Here is a 15,465-nt window from a genome sequence, read left to right as displayed (position 1 = left end):
AAAGTCGTGCCCCCGTTTCATCCACTCAGTGGGCTTAAACCCGCGCTGACTCTATGATCCATTTACAAGGTGACGTATTTGCGGCCACGACGATAGCCCAAGGCGACGCGCCCTCCGTTCGGGCCCGGCCGCCATCGTCGTACGTGACGGGCGGCGTGGCGACGGCGCGGCTTCGGACCCTTTGGGAAGGAACGATCCCGGGTTCGGCCGGCGCACGTCCGAGCGGCCCCCGTGGGCGCCGTTTTGAATGATTTGTTATCAAATGCAACTGGAATTGTCTTAGCGAAGTGCCTGCCACGACCCGATCATTGTGTTTGGGCAGAGTCTGTGGAAAGAGTACACATATAGCACTGATGGGAGTGGAGCTGTGTTGTGGCATTTGTAAAACTTTTCCCTGACCTGTCTAAATATCCTGTTTTTATGGTTTCATAGGGAAGTGTCACATCTTCAGAATCTCTGCCCAAGTTAAGACCCAATAGAATTTGATTGCAAAGTAGCAGCCACATTGCCTCGTAACCGAAACCTAGCCACTTGTATTCAAATGAGCGCCCACTTTGGACGGAGATCATCGAGAATTTTCAAATGGTCTTGCCTTTTCTAAAGAGAACTGGTCGTAGGAGCTTCGATAACGTCTTGCCCATGTTTTCCTTGACACTCGTCTCACCAGATCGTTCGGAACCGAGAAAAGAATATCACCGCAGCGCCGTCCGACGACCGGATCAAACGGAGCGTACGACGGCCCGAGCCGACGAATGTGTCTCGCGGGACGGGCTCGGTTCCAACGTCATTTCCGCCCGACGGACGGACCGGAGGGACGATGGCGGCGGCGGGGGGCCGTGCCGGTGGCAAAAGTCGGCGTTTGACGAGCGCTTTAGCCTTTAGCGAGCAAATATAGGAGGGATGGCAAAGCCTCTTAGGACAGAGCCCGCTTACGATTCCCTTTCAGGGCGCGGCATCCCCGAATAGCGCGCACAAAGATACTTAGGGCCAAATCCCTCCCGGGTATTTAATTCTAAATGAGTAATTACTGGGTGTGTCTGGGGTGGGAATGGCTCGGCTCAAGGAGCTCATTCTCTGAGCGGCTCGGGAGAGCGAGTCCACGACAGCACGCACGCACGCACGGCCGCCTGAAGCCGAGCCACCGCGCCGCCCAAGCACGCCCGAGCCACCGCCTCCGCCTCAGCCACCGCCAGCGTTTCCACCACCGTCACCACCTCTACCACCGCCAAGATGTGCGACATGGGGGGCCTGGATAACCTGGTGGCCAACACGGCCTACCTGAAAGCCCAGGGCGGCGACGACAAGGAGATGAAGAAGCGACGCCGCAGCCTGTCGCTGCCCAAGCCGGAGCAGTGCGGCGCCACGCGAGCCTCCCTGGACAAGGAATTTGTCTCGCTGTGCGAACGGCAGCCCGTGGGCAAGATCTTCTTCCGGCAGTTCCTGGCCGCCGAGGCCCAGTACAAGCTGGCCGCCGACTTCCTGGACGAGCTGTACGACTGGGACCTGGCCGAGGGCGCCGCCAAGGACAAGGCGCGGCAGAACATCATCAACAAGTACTGCAAGGCCGACTCCAAGAACTTCCTGGCCTTCCTGAGCGGCGAGGCCTCCGACAAGTGCAAGTCGGTGACCGACGCCACCTTCGAAGAGGTGATGAAGAGCAAGGTCCAGGACGGCGTGCGGGAGTATCTGAAAGACAAGCCCTTTACGGATTACCAGGCCAGTCCGCTCTTCGACAAGTTCCTCCAGTGGAAGGAGTACGAGAAGCAGCCCATCAGCGACAAGTACTTTTACGAGTTCCGGACGCTGGGAAAGGGCGGCTTCGGAGAGGTGAGGCCTTTGCGTCGTTGCCGAGCGTTCGGGCTGGTGTGGTGTGGTGTGGTGTGGTGTGGTGTGGCCTCGTGTCGCGTCACCGGCCAAAAGCAAAAAGCCAACCAGGACTGGGCGGGCGCCCGGTCGGAGCTCGACTCGGGATTCGCCGGCCGCCGTGAAAAGAATCTAAGCTATCTAAGCGCCGGAATTGAGCGAGTGGCTCTTTGCAGGTGTGCGCCGTCCAGGTGAAAAACACGGGCCAGATGTACGCCTGCAAGAAGCTGTGCAAGAAACGCCTGAAGAAGAAGGGAGGCGAGAAGATGGCCCTTCTGGAGAAGAAGATCCTGGAGAAGGTCAACAGCCTGTTCCTGGTCAACCTGGGCTACGCCTACGACACCAAGACCCACCTGTGCCTGGTCATGACGCTGATGAACGGAGGCGACCTCAAGTACCACATCTACAACATCGGCTACGACGGCAAGGGCGTCGACAAGGGCATCGAGATGAACCGCATCGTGCACTACACGGCCCAAATCTCCACCGGCATTCTGCACCTGCACGCCATGGACATCGTCTATCGCGACATGAAGCCCGAGAACGTCCTGCTGGACAGCGTGGGCCAGTGCCGCCTCTCCGACCTGGGCCTGGCCATCGAGATCGTTCCGGGCAAGACCGTCACCCAGATGGTAAGCCGCGGGCCTCCGCTCGCCAGACGGGGCGCCGCCTACGTTATCTACCGCGGGCGGGCGGGGCCGAGACGGGGGCCCCTTTTCCGGGTCTCCCTCCTCCGACGCGCCCGTCGAGCTTCCGGGCGGCTACCTGACGAGGAGGGAGGGAGGGAGGGAGATGTGGTAAACGGGCCGGAGAGGCCGAGGCTTAGTTGTCGGGACGGTTGTCGTCCGGTCTCGGAGCCGGTGTTTAACCCTCAACCCTGATCGATGGAGCTAGAACCCAGTGGGCATTCCGGATTGGCGGCTCGCCAATCCGGCCGGGGTGGCTTTCGGACGGTAAATCCGGACCGGACCGGATGGGCCGGGGATTAGAGCCGGTTAAGCGTTAAGGGTCTTCATTATGTAAGTGGCCATCTCGTGATCAGATTACAGTAAAGCACATTACGCGTTATGTGCCAACGCAATGACTTTTGGAAGGCGCGTCACGGACCGACCGCGCCCGTGTAGCGTTTATAAAAGCCAGGGGTAGGCCGCCTCCTCCCGACGTTCCGTTTTGCGCCCGACCTGCGGCCGGGAGAGAATAAGATCCGTCGACCCGGGCTAAGCTCATTGCGGCGCCGCCGGCCGGAACGCCTGCGGTCGGGATGGCTCAGGTCCCCCTAATCTCCTTAAGGGGCATTACGCGCCCAAAAGGAATCAAAGTTCGCGAGGGCGAAGGCGGCTCCGGACTGGGGCCGGCGGCTTCTCGTTGACTCTCTCGTCCGGACGCTCCCCTCGCTCAAAAGCGCAAAAGTCACCTCCCCCGAAAGCTAAAAAGGTGCAGCGGTTGGTCGGTCGGTCGGTCCATACTTGAGGCCCATTCCTGTCCAAGCAGGGTCGGGGAACTCTGCTCTGCGGGAGCGTAGACGTAGATGACTCTTGACAGGTAGTATAGGCTTAGTGTTGGGATTAAGGGCGGGTGGGGTCGCGGGGTCGCCGGCCGGCCGGCCGGCTCGCTCATTCCCGTTGACGCCCCGCAGGCCGGCACCGGAGCGTACATGGCCCCGGAGCTCCTGAGCAAGACCCCGTACAGGACCTCGGTGGACTGGTGGGCGCTGGGCTGCAGCATCTACGAGATGGTGGCCGGCTACACGCCTTTCAAAGGGGCCGAGAGTAAAAAGGAGAAGGTGGAGAAGGAGGAGGTGCAACGGCGCATTCTCAACGAGGAACCCAAGTGGGAGCACAGGTTTTTCGATGCCAACACCAAAGACGTCATCCAGCAGTTCCTCAAGAAGAAAATGGACGAGCGTCTGGGCATAAAGTAAGACCCCGCCCCCCCCCATCCCCGGGCGCCGCCGGCCTTTCCCCAGAGCGCCCTTTTCGGCCCGCCGTGGTGGCTCCGGGCCGCGCCATTTTACTCCGATCCGTACGGGTAAAAGACGGCCTCTTTTTCTCTTTTTAGGGACAACATGGAGGACCCCAGGAAGCACCCGTGGTTCAAGAGCATCAACTTTCCCCGTCTGGAAGCCGGCCTGGTGCCGCCGCCGTGGACGCCCAAGCCCAACGTGGTCTACGCCAAGGACACGGGCGACATCGCCGAGTTCTCCGAAATCAAAGGCATCGAGTTCGACGCCAAGGATGACATATTCTTCAAGGAGTTCAGCACGGGCGCCGTGGCCATCCAGTGGCAGACGGAGATGATCGAAACGGGACTCTTCGACGAGCTCAACGACCCCAACAGGAAAGAGGGCGGCGGCGGGGACGCCGACGACGAGAAGAAGTCCGGTACTTGCGCCTTGCTGTGAGGAGAAGCGCCCACCGACGCATCCACCGGCCGTCCGTCCGTCTAGTAAGTTAGTAGGCGGACCGGCGGAGTCGCTAGAACGACTTGCCGCCGGCCTTAGGTGTCCTAAAAGCAGGCTAGGGTTAGGCTTCCCCTAAGCCGTAGTTGAGTTGTTTTTTTCCTACCGAGAACCCTAAGAAAAGAAAAAAGGGAAAAAAAGGGAACTTGCAGGAGTTTTTAGAATCTTGTGGCGCAAACGCTGAAGAAAGCTCAAATAGAAACGTAGACTGGCTTGACTTGAACGACAATGACTAGTCGTTGAGAATGGAAATCGTGCCAGCTACTTGAAACTTTAAAGAACGCGGCTCGCGCAAGCCGAGAAAAGACCAACGGGTGAGGGTGAGGGTTACGGTTAGAGTTAGAGTTAGAGTTAGGGTCATTAGCAACGTAGGCTAACGGTTAAAATAGCAACCCATTAGCCGTAGCTGTTAGAGTCATGGAACAGTCTGTGGGCGTTTTAGGCACCTCAAATCATTCACGTTCCGCCTTACCAGTCTCCATAATGGGACCCGAGCTCCGGTGAGAAAAACCCAATTCGGCAGGAGGAGAACGAGAGAACCTACAAGAGATCGGTGACGTGGTTCCCATGAGCCGTGCAGAAACAACAACAACAACGACAACAACAAACGTGGCATCATACGATGGCAAAATGCGTCGAAGGGGCTGAAACACCGATGATTTCATTCGCAACGTCGGCGTGGTCGGCACCCCCGACCAAGGAGAGGCCAGGCAAATTTGGAGGTCGAGCGGGTGGGCAGGCGGCCGGGTGGGCGTGCCGGTAGGGCGACCGTGCCATTCAAGTTCTCCGGACGGATGAAAAAGCGCTCTGGAACCGTGCCCGGAGCCCTTCCTCAAATCGGTCAAAAGCCAGTGTAAATATTGTACAGACACGCCGTGGTATGTATTTTACGGTCGCGGGTAGGGTTAGCTTTACCTACAGCTCGGGCTGGTCCAAACATAGTTCCCATTCTCCCGAGAGCGAGCCCAGCTTTTTCGGGACCTTCTGAAAATTTGTCAAAGTATTTCTCTTAGGCCAGCTTTTTCATCTCCACTTTTTACCGTTATTTTAAGACCGAGATTTGGTCTGGTGTAAATACGTCTAGTGCCAGGTGAGGCGTGATTGATTGTAGAAGGATTCAAAGCCAGGCTAAAATTGCATTGAATAAAGTGCAAAAGTCATGTCTTTTAAAAGGAGTCGTGTCCTTCCTTGTCTCGTCACGCCACACATCCAAGACGGCAAGACGGCGGACGGGCCCCTTTTTGCTAGCCAGGGGAATGGGCTTTGTCCCCATGGAGACCAAAGCGGAACAGAACAGACCGGACTAAAAGCACCATTGTCCACTTTGATCATTGCTTTCCCCATCCGAGCGACACGGTTCCGCTAGCGAGTCACGCCAGAGCCGCCGCTGGGATCAACGGCGCCGGATGGACCGCGCTCGGCTTCGGGCGGGGCCGCTTCGACCGGCCTGAGCCGATAAAGGGATCGGCCCGGTTGCTTATCCTTTGGCCTCCTTTGCCCAAATCATCCCATCGCCAAGCGTCCAGCGTCCAGCGTCCAGCGTCAGCTCCGGCAATGCGCCCGACGGAGACGCTAGGCTAGCGGCTGGAGAAACAACTTCCCAGGTAGTAATGCAGATGTGTCTCTTTCCTGCTCCAAAATACCCTTGGCTTGATCTTTTGGGGCTCCCCCGTTCTGCTAAGATCCCGTTTCAACGGCCCACTTCGGTGACATTACGTCGCTTGCCAAAACACCACTCTACAGGCTAGTCCATTTGGGAAGGAACCAACTCCACCTTTTCATTCGGGAAGGATTAAAGCAGGGGCCGGAAACCCTTTTGACGCCGAGAGCCATAAACAATTCATATTTTCAAATGTTATTCCTTGAGAGCATACTCCAAATTTTAAAGTCAAAATACACTCCAATGTGTGTTATTTGTAGTCATATCATCACTTTTAAAGTACAAACGTTCTCTGAGATCTTGCTAATCAATGATAATCAATGGGAGTATGCTTGCAGAAGAATCAAATGGAAAAAAAAATGTTTAAAGCCGCACTAGAGGTAATGACGGCGCCACAATGATCACGTAACGCTCCTATTGATGCATTCGGGACTGAGCTCTCTCAACAGCGGTTCCCATATTTGACCTGGCAGTTTAGCGGAGAGCCATATGCACCTACCGAAAGAGCCACATATGGCTCCCGAGCCATAGGTTCCCTACCCTTGGATTAGAGGAACTAGTTGAGAAAAAAAAAACAGTCAGCTCTGAACGAGATGGTGTCGGAAAGGAACTTTCCCAACACCAGTGGTTGACCGTCAGGGCCTGCGAGGCCTTCTCCGCTGGCCTGAAAAATATCCTAACCACAGACTGATGTTAATTCTATTTTGTCCATGAGCACTTAACCAATCACATTTCAGCCATGATTTGGTGCCAGGGTCAGAAATCTACCCCATCTACAATCACTTCTGCGGGCCCGGTAGCATAAAAGAAGTGCCAATCAAACTGTGGCTTTAACCAATGGGTTCTGGACTTGGTCACACCGAGGCCTTTTCACGGGCGTAGGGATACGCCATCGCTTTCACAAACTATGATTGGCATGGCTGGTCATAGAGTTGAGTAGCCAGAGCTAGCAAACTCTACCTGTAGCTAGCTGCACAAGCAAATATATTGTTGTGTTGATTTAATAGCACTTTTGTCAAGCCACCGTGGCTCAAGAAGGAGAAGAATTGGATTTGGTTGCAGATTTACTGCCGAAGCCATTTTCAAGATGGACTTTTCAACAACGGCTGGACATCATTAAGAAAGCTCGGACATCTCTGAAGCTAGCAAGCCTGTCACAAGCTGGAACGGACATTTTCAGCCCTAAACCGAACCAAAACTTATGCCAGAAATAATACCACAGGACAGACTTGACTTTTAGCATTGGCTCCGATGGCGACAGAAAAGAAGGAGCAAAGAAAGGAGGATGGATTTTGTGTCCAAATAAAAAGGATTTTCGGTGAGTACAATGTGGCTATTTTCCTAAATAATATTTCAATTGCGTGAGGTTATTATTGAGGCTTTTTGATATGCGTCGCATCTGTAGCTGCAGTAAAGGTTTCATAGCTATAAAATAGTTTTTGAGGGTTGGATTGAATCAGATGTAACTCTACTGGCTATGGGCAGACTAAGAAGACCCGTCGTGACTTTAGCGCCCCCGTGAGGCAAGCGACAGGGGTGAACATCGTTTGTCCATTCAGAAAAAAAACATCAACTGAGGAGGCAGGACACCAGGCAAAAATGTGTTTGTTGGTTTGTTTGTTTTTTACTTTTGTTTTCTTCAAAATCTGTTTTATTCCACAATTAATTTCAGGGGGTGTGAAGGCACCCCGAAAAGATGTTCCGTGATGTTCTTTCGAACGAGGGTGGCTTCCTTTTAAAGACGGCGTGTGTAAACATAGCTTTGAAGATCGTTTGCTGTAAATCTTGCCTTCCACCATTTCTTTACAGTCCACAGACATTGCGTTTGGTGACAAAAATACAGTGTGGATTTCGTCAATATGGTTGATAGTGTTTGCAGTAGATATATTTATATATACTATATATACACACACACACACGCACGCACACGCACACACACGCATACACGCACACACGCACACATGCACACACGTTGATTAATAGACTGGCGGACAATCAGAAGAAGGGAGAAGAGGAAGGGACAATCTTGCAGACAGATCACCCCCCACACAGGTTGATTTTTTTTCCCTCTTCTTCTTCTTTCGGCGAGCGCCCACTGGACGGTCGGCACGCGCGCTCTCCTAACTCCGTCGACGGCGTCCTCTCCGTTTTGGGGCCAGAGGGCCTTGGCCCGATTAACGGCGAGACGGAGTGGGATCGGCGCGCGCGCTCAGATGCACATGCAGACGGACGGACGGCACGAGACGAGACGAGACAAAAATCAAGCTAGTCTTCCCTAAATATGCTATATGTATTTCTATGTAGAAAGGGACTTGATTTCCATGGAGAGAGCATTCTAACCATAATGGACATACGCCACGCGTTGGCAGGGACAGGGGGAAAAAGGGAGAGTCGTCCGGCTCGCTCGCCGACGGTTTTGTTTCGGGACCCACCTAAGACGGCGGCGGAGAGAGCATCCTTTGACGTTAGCCCGTCCCCGCGCCATTTAGGTCCATCCTGAAATTTCCGTCGGAAGCTACGAGGGATTTGTCGCCCGTGTATATACAGCGGAGTCAAAGAAATGCCATGACGGCCGTGTCGTAGCGTGAAATGGGATGGCGGCTATGTCGTGGGATGAAATGCCATGGCGGCTATGTCGTAGCGTGGAATGCCATGGCGCCTATGTGCTTGCTTGCCTCCCAAAGGAGTGTGAAAAAGCGACAAATGGCTTTCTGGCGTGGGCTATCGGGCTCGGCCAATGGCGTGAAAATGAAAGCCGAGGGAGGGGAAATCGGGGGCGTCTCGTCCTCCGGGAAGGCAGGGAGGGAGGGAGAAAGGGTTTGAAGAAATGAGGGAGGGAGGGAGGGAGGGAGGTCGGGAGGGAGGGAGAAAGGGTTTGAAGAAATGAGGGAGGTTTTGAAGGAATTAGGGAGTTTCGGAAGGAAATAAGTGTCCTCCGGTTCATCAAGGCAACCTTCCTGGCGGAACGCTGTCTTCAGAGGGACAGGACGCTTACTTCCTCCGCCGGGGTCCCTTTTTTACTCCAGCACCTTGATCCTGAAGGTCACGCGGCCCAGGAACTTATCCCTGTCGTCGTTATTGAGCAGGTTGGAGCCCTCCACCCGGCACTCCACCGACAGCTCCTTGTTGTAGTCGTCCTTGGTGAGCAGCAGCTTGACGGCCACCAGGGGCTGAACGTATTTGGCCTGGACGGAGAAACGGGCGTCAGAACACAACCGCTGGCGCCTCCGCCAGCCCAGCCCGCTTTTGGCGCCCCCGACGCTAGCCCAAAGGAGAGAAACGCTCACGTGGGCCTTCTTGCCGTAGTAGGGGAAGTACATCTTGTCAAATTGGCCCTTTCTGGGGAAGTACTGCATCTGGACCGGATTCTCTTTCTGCGGGCGAGAAGAAGGCGGGTCACGCCCGGAAACGCTGGCTCGCTGACCGACCGTCTGTCGCTGGGTTAGGTTTTTTATTTGAACAATTCATATTATTTTTTGGTGGAGAAAGCGGAGCGCGGCCCGTCATTTAGCAAACTAGGCGGCCCGTGGATCCAAATGGCACACGGAGAGTCGCTGGCGCTCGAGCCGCTCGTATCCTTCCCGGTACCGTCTTACCCTAAAGTGGCCGCCGAAGGCATGCGGGAGAAAGTCAACGAGAAAGCAAAGAAAACAGAGACAGACAGACAGAAAGGGCGGGGAGGAATCCAGGTCCACAAAAGAAAAGAGCTCTGGTCATTGCGGCCACAAATCCAAAGAAAAGACACATACGAGCCAGCGCGTCTACTCGGGAGGGCAAAAGTTTACTTTGACGGTGCAGTTGACGTAAGGGTCCCCGAGAGGCTTCAGGCCGATGATCTGGCAGGGCAGAAGAGAAAAGGCGTTGAGCGGCCGGCAAGGGCGGCGAGGGCGGCGGCGGCAACGAGAGACGGCACGTTCGGCGGTACCCTGTTGAGCTTGAGCACCACGCAGGGTTTCCCCTCCGAGTAACCGAAGGTGGTGTCGGACAAGCCCGAGCAGAGGCTGAGGTAGCCCCTCTTGAAGCGGCAGGCTTTCTTTTGCCCATCCTCCTCCTCCTCCTCCTTCTCCTCCTGCAGGAAATATTCCCCCTGGGGGCAATCCACGTTCTTCTCCTGCTCCGTGTCGTTGTACGCCTCTGGGCCGGGGGGGGACAAGGCGGGAGGTTACCCGGCGCACGTCACCGACAAACTTCCGTCCGAGACGGTTCGCGTGGGGAGCTGGAGTTCAGCCTACGTTGTCTCCGCCGCGCTTGTCGACACCAGATGGAGCCGCCGTCTCCAAAGGCCCATTTAGCTCGGGCGCCGCCACCGACGACGCCGACGACGCCTTCCGATCCGCGGAGGAAAGACGGGCCCTACCGCTATTTTCTTAGACGTGAAAAGGCTCCGAGACAATTAACGAGACCTTTGACGGGGACGAACGCTTCCGTCCCAAATCGAGTCCAAATGCATCGGACGCGCGTAGCCTTCGGTGAGTTGGTATCGGAATGAATGCCCGTCGCTTTTGATCATTATGATTTTTTTTTTCTTTTGGGTAACCAAATGAAAGCGGAAGGACAACAACAGTTGGACTCAGCTCTTGTTTTGGAACGCGTATGTGTCACTTCTCACTCTCCAGGAAGGTCTCCAGGCTCTCCACGTAGGGCGCGTACTTCAGGGGCTCCGATCTGTTAAAAGCGATGTCCAGCGAGTTGGGAAGGACCACCAGCCCTGGAAGAAAGACGGACGGAGACGGTCAGCCGGCCCCGACGGCTCCCCCCCCCCGTGCACGCTAGAGAAGAAGGCCGCACTGGTGTACTTTTAGTCCACGGGCATGGGATTTTTATGACAAATGGATCATGAATAATGAATGGCGGCGGCCTGGAAAGGAGCCCGGAGTGAAGCCAAGAGAAAATGAGAGAGGAGAGGAGAGCAGAGCAAAGGAGGGGAGAGGAGAGGGTTGGACCCACCTGGGAAGGGAACGCGGTCTCTGTACTTGGGCACGTTCTCGTCCAGGGTCAGCAGCATCACCCACATGGTGAGGGCGAACATACCGGCCAGGAAACAGTAGAACACCAAGTAGAAGAGCAGGATGAGGCCTACCGTGCAAAAGGTCACCCACAATGAGTTAGTTGACAAACGCACTTTGCCCCCCTTTGCCGCTCCTTTCGCTTCGCGGGGACGCCACGTCTATCGTGGCCGACGGCGGGCGACGACACAACGGCGTGACTCCGCTGGATGGGACCCATTTGCCACCAGCGCCACCTTTCCCCACGAGCCGTCGAGCCAAATTTGAGCCAGCATTTTGGACCTGGAAAAGCTTCCTCTCAAAAATTCCGTCACTCTCATTTGGTCACCTGAGATTATTTCTGGGTTGGTTTTTGTTGCTTTTACTTGCATATACGATGGAATTTAAGGGTCGCCACCTAGAGGCGGGAAGTGACATAACACCAAAAATGATGGCAAGGCAGGGGAACAAAAAATGCAGAACAGAGACCCCCCCGCCAAAAAACAACAACAACAACACCGCACCTCAGAGCTACGGTGTTTATGCTATATAAAAACGAGATGGGTAATTGGATTCCTTGGCCAACCAGCGATACAATATTGTGCCTCCGTTGGATTCAAGGGCCTACGATGGACGGATGGATGGATGTGATTGAACACAGGCAGTTCCAAAAGCTATGCAAAAATCCATTGGGACCCCTTTTTGACCGATGTGGAACGTGACGCTACGTTTGACGGAAAAGCTTCCTCGCCAAGGATGGCTACGTGGCGGAAAGCCCTTCACTGCCGTTGGCGCCTTGGCCTTGGTGTGGCGGGACCCGTGAGGGCCCGAGAGAACCCGCAAAACCCAAAGCCCCACCCCAACAGACACACACCACTACCACCCCCGTTGTCCATCACCATCCAACAATGCTCCGTGGCGGCTGCGGAGGAAAGTGGAAGGCAGGGAATCCCATTTGACCTTGACGGGCGCGCCAATGTGGGCGGCCATGCAACTGCAACGGAGCATCCCACTGCATGGGGGAGCGGGTGGGTGGGGGGGGGTAAATGGTTTCCCTTCCTCATTGACGGCCCCCGTGACTACCTCGCAAGCACGATTACATAAAAGCATCCTGCCAAAGACGGCGACGGGCATATTTAGGTTGCATCGAAGGACATCCATCGCTGGCGGACGGGCGTGAGGGCCAACGACATCCATTGCCCCGTCTGCCTTCCTTCTCGTATGCCCGCCCACCCGCACGTAGCGATGGATTGCTGGGCCCGGTTCGGCTCGTCTCGCTCGTCTTACCCCAACTGCCGGCCGTGCGACCCAGAACCTCTCCGGTTCTCGGGTTGTAGAAGGAGTCCTTCCAGCTGGACGCGTCCGCCTTGCTGGCCGCTTTCTCCTCCGCGCTCGCCATCCTTCGCCTTTGCCTTCACCTTGGCCCAAACGTCGAAAGAGGGAGGAACGAGTCCCAAATGAAGCCAGCGACAAGCAAAGCTTTTGCACACGGAGGCTGCCCGGTGAAATGAGGCGAAGAAGCCGGCGAGGCGAGCGAAGGGGAGAGCGAGGGGAGAGGAGGAGAGGAGGGGAGGAGGGGAGGAGGGGAGGAGTGGGTGGCTGGTCGGGGGAGAGAGAGAAAGAGAGAGAGAGACAGAGAGAGAGAGAGAGAGAAAGAGGGGAGGGGAGCAAGAGATAGATGGATAGAAAAAAAGAAGGTAGGAAGGAAGGCTGGAAAAATGCATCAGCCGATGCGCATTGGTTGCCGACGCACCAATGGCAAATATAGGACGACGCGTCCGCCTTGCTTTCGTTCTCATGGCCGCTCGACCAACGAACGAAGCAACGACGCGCTTTTGCTCCTCGCCGTCGTCACGAACGAATCGCATCCCATCGAAGCCCGACCTGCCTGCCTGCCTGCCTGCCTCCCTGCGTCGGGGGCATCGGCCTCGTTGCTATGGCGACGTAACTTGGGGCTGTCAAATTGAGTTTGTCGCAGGGCAGGCAGGGCTGGCCTCCGTACCGCAACTTGACGGACGGGCCGGCTGCTTCCGTCCCATCCGCGCTGTCGTCGGCGACCGCTGCCCGGGGGGCGTGGATTTCGACCACTAGAGAGAGAGGGGGGGGGGGCTCTTTTGGGGAGGGGGGGACAGGGCAAAGACATTTGTGTCCTCTATGACAATCCTCCCATTGTGGAGGACGACCCAGCGCCCCTTCCCTTTTTAATTCCAACGCGCTCAATTATCGGGAGAAGAGACAAACGCACACCCGCTCATTTGTTCTCAGTCTCGCACGCTGCCATGGCAACACTCGCCCCTCGCTCGCATCAATGGCAAAACGCTCGCTCAGTCAGTCCGCTTCTGGAATCTCATCTCCTTTGGGGGTCAAGTGCGTCACACATCAGGAATCTCTCTAAAGTGCGCTTTAAAAAAAAAAAATCTCATACTTGTATAATGACAATATAAGCATTCAATTCAATTAAATTCCCGCGACTCACACGCCTTCGTGTAAGGGGAGCCGAGCACCAGTTCGGGGGGTCGAGCGTCAGTTCGGGGAGTCGAACGTCCGAGCCAAGCCCCGGAAAGGGAAGCCGGGCCCTCGCCATTTCTGGACCTTTCCGGTGTTTTCAAGATCCACCCTCTTGCACAATTTTTTCAATGACCAAGGGATTAGGTATTTTTGGGGGTTGGGTTGGGTGTATGTGTGTGTATGTGTGTGCATGTGTGTGTGCATGTGTGTGTGCATGTGTGTGTGCATGTGTGTGCGCATGTGTGTGCGCATGTGTGCATGTGTGTGCACGTGTGTGCGTGCAGGTTTTCCTTGGTGTGCTTTCAGGGTGATGAGTATGTCTCACCTCTTATGTCCCCCCTGGTTTCCCTTACTCTCGTGGCCAGCTCTTTGTAGTTTATAATTGGCCCTTGTGCATGTATTTAAGGGAAGTGTTTGCTGACATCTTTTGTGGGAGTATGACCTTGTGTCTGGTGGGTTTCCCCTTCCACGTGAGTCATGTTTTGCCACTTTGTTAGCTTGCGTTTGTGCCCGTTTATTTGTCACTTTTGTACGGAGCGTTTTTGTCATTCAAAACCCAAGTTGTGCACCAGCACTTTTATCACCTTTTTTCCTGCCTCGCATTCTGGCTTCTGTCGTCGCGACGCACGCACCCGAGGCGATCATGACAATGCCATTTTGAGACACTCATGGGATTCAAGGTTCCTAAAGATGAATTCAGCATAGTCACAAGAGCAATGCACCCACAAATAGTGAAATACAGCGATGAACTCGTGAGTTTGATTTATTCGATAAGGGACAGCACATATAAATGAACATATTTATACTCATGTAAATGACCATATTCGTGTGAAAAATGTAAGATTGTAGCCGAGGGCTAGTTTCCATATTTGGTCCCTTGTGTAGGTACAAGATGATACACACTAGAAATGTTTTTTTTTTGAAATGTTTGACAGTGTTTGTGCGTTCTGGCTTTCTGTCCAGTACTTTGAAAGCTTGCTTAGAAATGCTTTCAATTGGTTTTAGTGATGACCAACTTGTTAGGCAGTAAGTCATGCGTGATATGATCATTGTGTCAAAATTTGCTGACTCGGGTGTTAGATTGTTTCTAATGAACCTGAAATTGGACAAAGTGAGCGTGTTTTTTTTTATCTGTCGTTTGTTTTTCCTTGGACAAAAACCTTGGGGTTGCTGTTATTTGTCGCTCTTTTTGAGAAGTACAGAAAGACAGTCCTAGATATGTTGAAGTGTCCTTGAGATTTTTCAAGCCAGTTATTGACGCTCGGCATTGCATCAGTGAGTTCCTGCGCAGCATGTTTTTTGTCTTTGGCGTGGACGTATAGGACGGCATCATCGCCATACATTTGCCAGGTGACGGTTGAAACACAGCAGCTTGCCATATCATTTGTGTTAAGACTGAAGAGCAGACAAGTACAGATAAGTATGATTCAATCCAATTTAGCGTGCTTGGTAAAATAATGATAATAACAAAATGAGATGGTTTAGTCCAGGGGTCGGGAACCTTTTTGAAAGAGAGAGCCATAAACAATTCCTATTTACAAATATTATTCCTTGAGAGCCATAATCACAATTTAAAAGTCAAAACACATGAAAATGTGCCATTTTTTTATGTGACTTTACAATTTTCAAAGTACAAAAAGTCTCTTAATTATTTTGACAACATTGTTAAGCTGTTGCTAATCAATGAATGTCAATGAGTTCAATGAGTATCAATGAGAGAATGAATGCAGAAGACTAATGATAAAAAAAAAAAATCAATGCCATAGTGCCGATGTGACGTTCCTATTGGTTGGTGCGTTCGGGACTCTTTTCTCTCATATTGGTTTCCATATTTTAGCTCAGAGCCATATGCACCCATCAAAAGAGCCACATGTGGCTCCCGAGCCATAGGTTCCCTACCCCTGGTTTAGTCAGTAGTAGCTTGTGGTTGATGGTGTCAAATGCCTCATTGGGCGCCATGCCTTCTTAGAGCAAAGGAACAAATGCGCTCG

General features: G+C 53.9%; 2 protein-coding genes across 2 annotated transcripts; one reads left to right on the top strand and one right to left on the bottom strand.

Annotated features, from left to right (window-relative positions):
* Window positions 1–1,022: 1,022 nt before the first annotated feature.
* On the top strand, window positions 1,023–5,493 carry LOC144085586 (rhodopsin kinase grk7a-like). The gene is made up of 4 exons (XM_077615023.1): window positions 1,023–1,827; window positions 2,040–2,495; window positions 3,500–3,780; window positions 3,922–5,493. Exons 1-4 carry the CDS (start codon window positions 1,231–1,233, stop codon window positions 4,262–4,264), a joined length of 1,677 nt encoding a protein of 558 aa, XP_077471149.1. The 5' UTR covers window positions 1,023–1,230; the 3' UTR covers window positions 4,265–5,493.
* Window positions 5,494–8,828: 3,335 nt separating this feature from the next.
* On the bottom strand, window positions 8,829–12,536 carry LOC144085587 (sodium/potassium-transporting ATPase subunit beta-3-like). Its single transcript, XM_077615024.1, has 7 exons — window positions 12,254–12,536; window positions 10,929–11,057; window positions 10,591–10,689; window positions 9,907–10,115; window positions 9,767–9,817; window positions 9,269–9,355; window positions 8,829–9,166 (listed from the first exon to the last, which is right to left on the bottom strand). Exons 1-7 carry the CDS (start codon window positions 12,363–12,365, stop codon window positions 8,999–9,001), a joined length of 855 nt encoding a protein of 284 aa, XP_077471150.1. The 5' UTR covers window positions 12,366–12,536; the 3' UTR covers window positions 8,829–8,998.
* Window positions 12,537–15,465: the final 2,929 nt, after the last annotated feature.

The sequence above is a fragment of the Stigmatopora argus genome, chromosome 12 (assembly GCF_051989625.1).
Source record: "Stigmatopora argus isolate UIUO_Sarg chromosome 12, RoL_Sarg_1.0, whole genome shotgun sequence".
NCBI classification, from domain to species: Eukaryota; Metazoa; Chordata; class Actinopteri; order Syngnathiformes; family Syngnathidae; genus Stigmatopora; species Stigmatopora argus.
The sequence above is the reverse complement of the archived record's forward strand: the minus strand, read 5'-3'. Positions and strand labels throughout refer to the sequence as shown.

Excerpts from the sequence above, each read along its gene's own strand:
- LOC144085586 (XM_077615023.1), top strand. The coding sequence starts at position 1,231 with ATGTGCGACATGGGGGGCCTGGATAACCTGGTGGCCAACACGGCCTAC. Across the intron at positions 1,828-2,039 it reads GAAAGGGCGGCTTCGGAGAG|GTGTGCGCCGTCCAGGTGAA; the intron begins GTGAGGCCTTTG and ends GGCTCTTTGCAG. Across the intron at positions 3,781-3,921 it reads GACGAGCGTCTGGGCATAAA|GGACAACATGGAGGACCCCA; the intron begins GTAAGACCCCGC and ends TTCTCTTTTTAG.
- LOC144085587 (XM_077615024.1), bottom strand. The coding sequence starts at position 12,365 with ATGGCGAGCGCGGAGGAGAAAGCGGCCAGCAAGGCGGACGCGTCCAGC. Across the intron at positions 10,116-10,590 it reads CCTGGAGACCTTCCTGGAGA|AGGCGTACAACGACACGGAG; the intron begins GTGAGAAGTGAC and ends CCCCCGGCCCAG. Across the intron at positions 9,818-9,906 it reads TGGTGCTCAAGCTCAACAGG|ATCATCGGCCTGAAGCCTCT; the intron begins GTACCGCCGAAC and ends CTGCCCTGCCAG.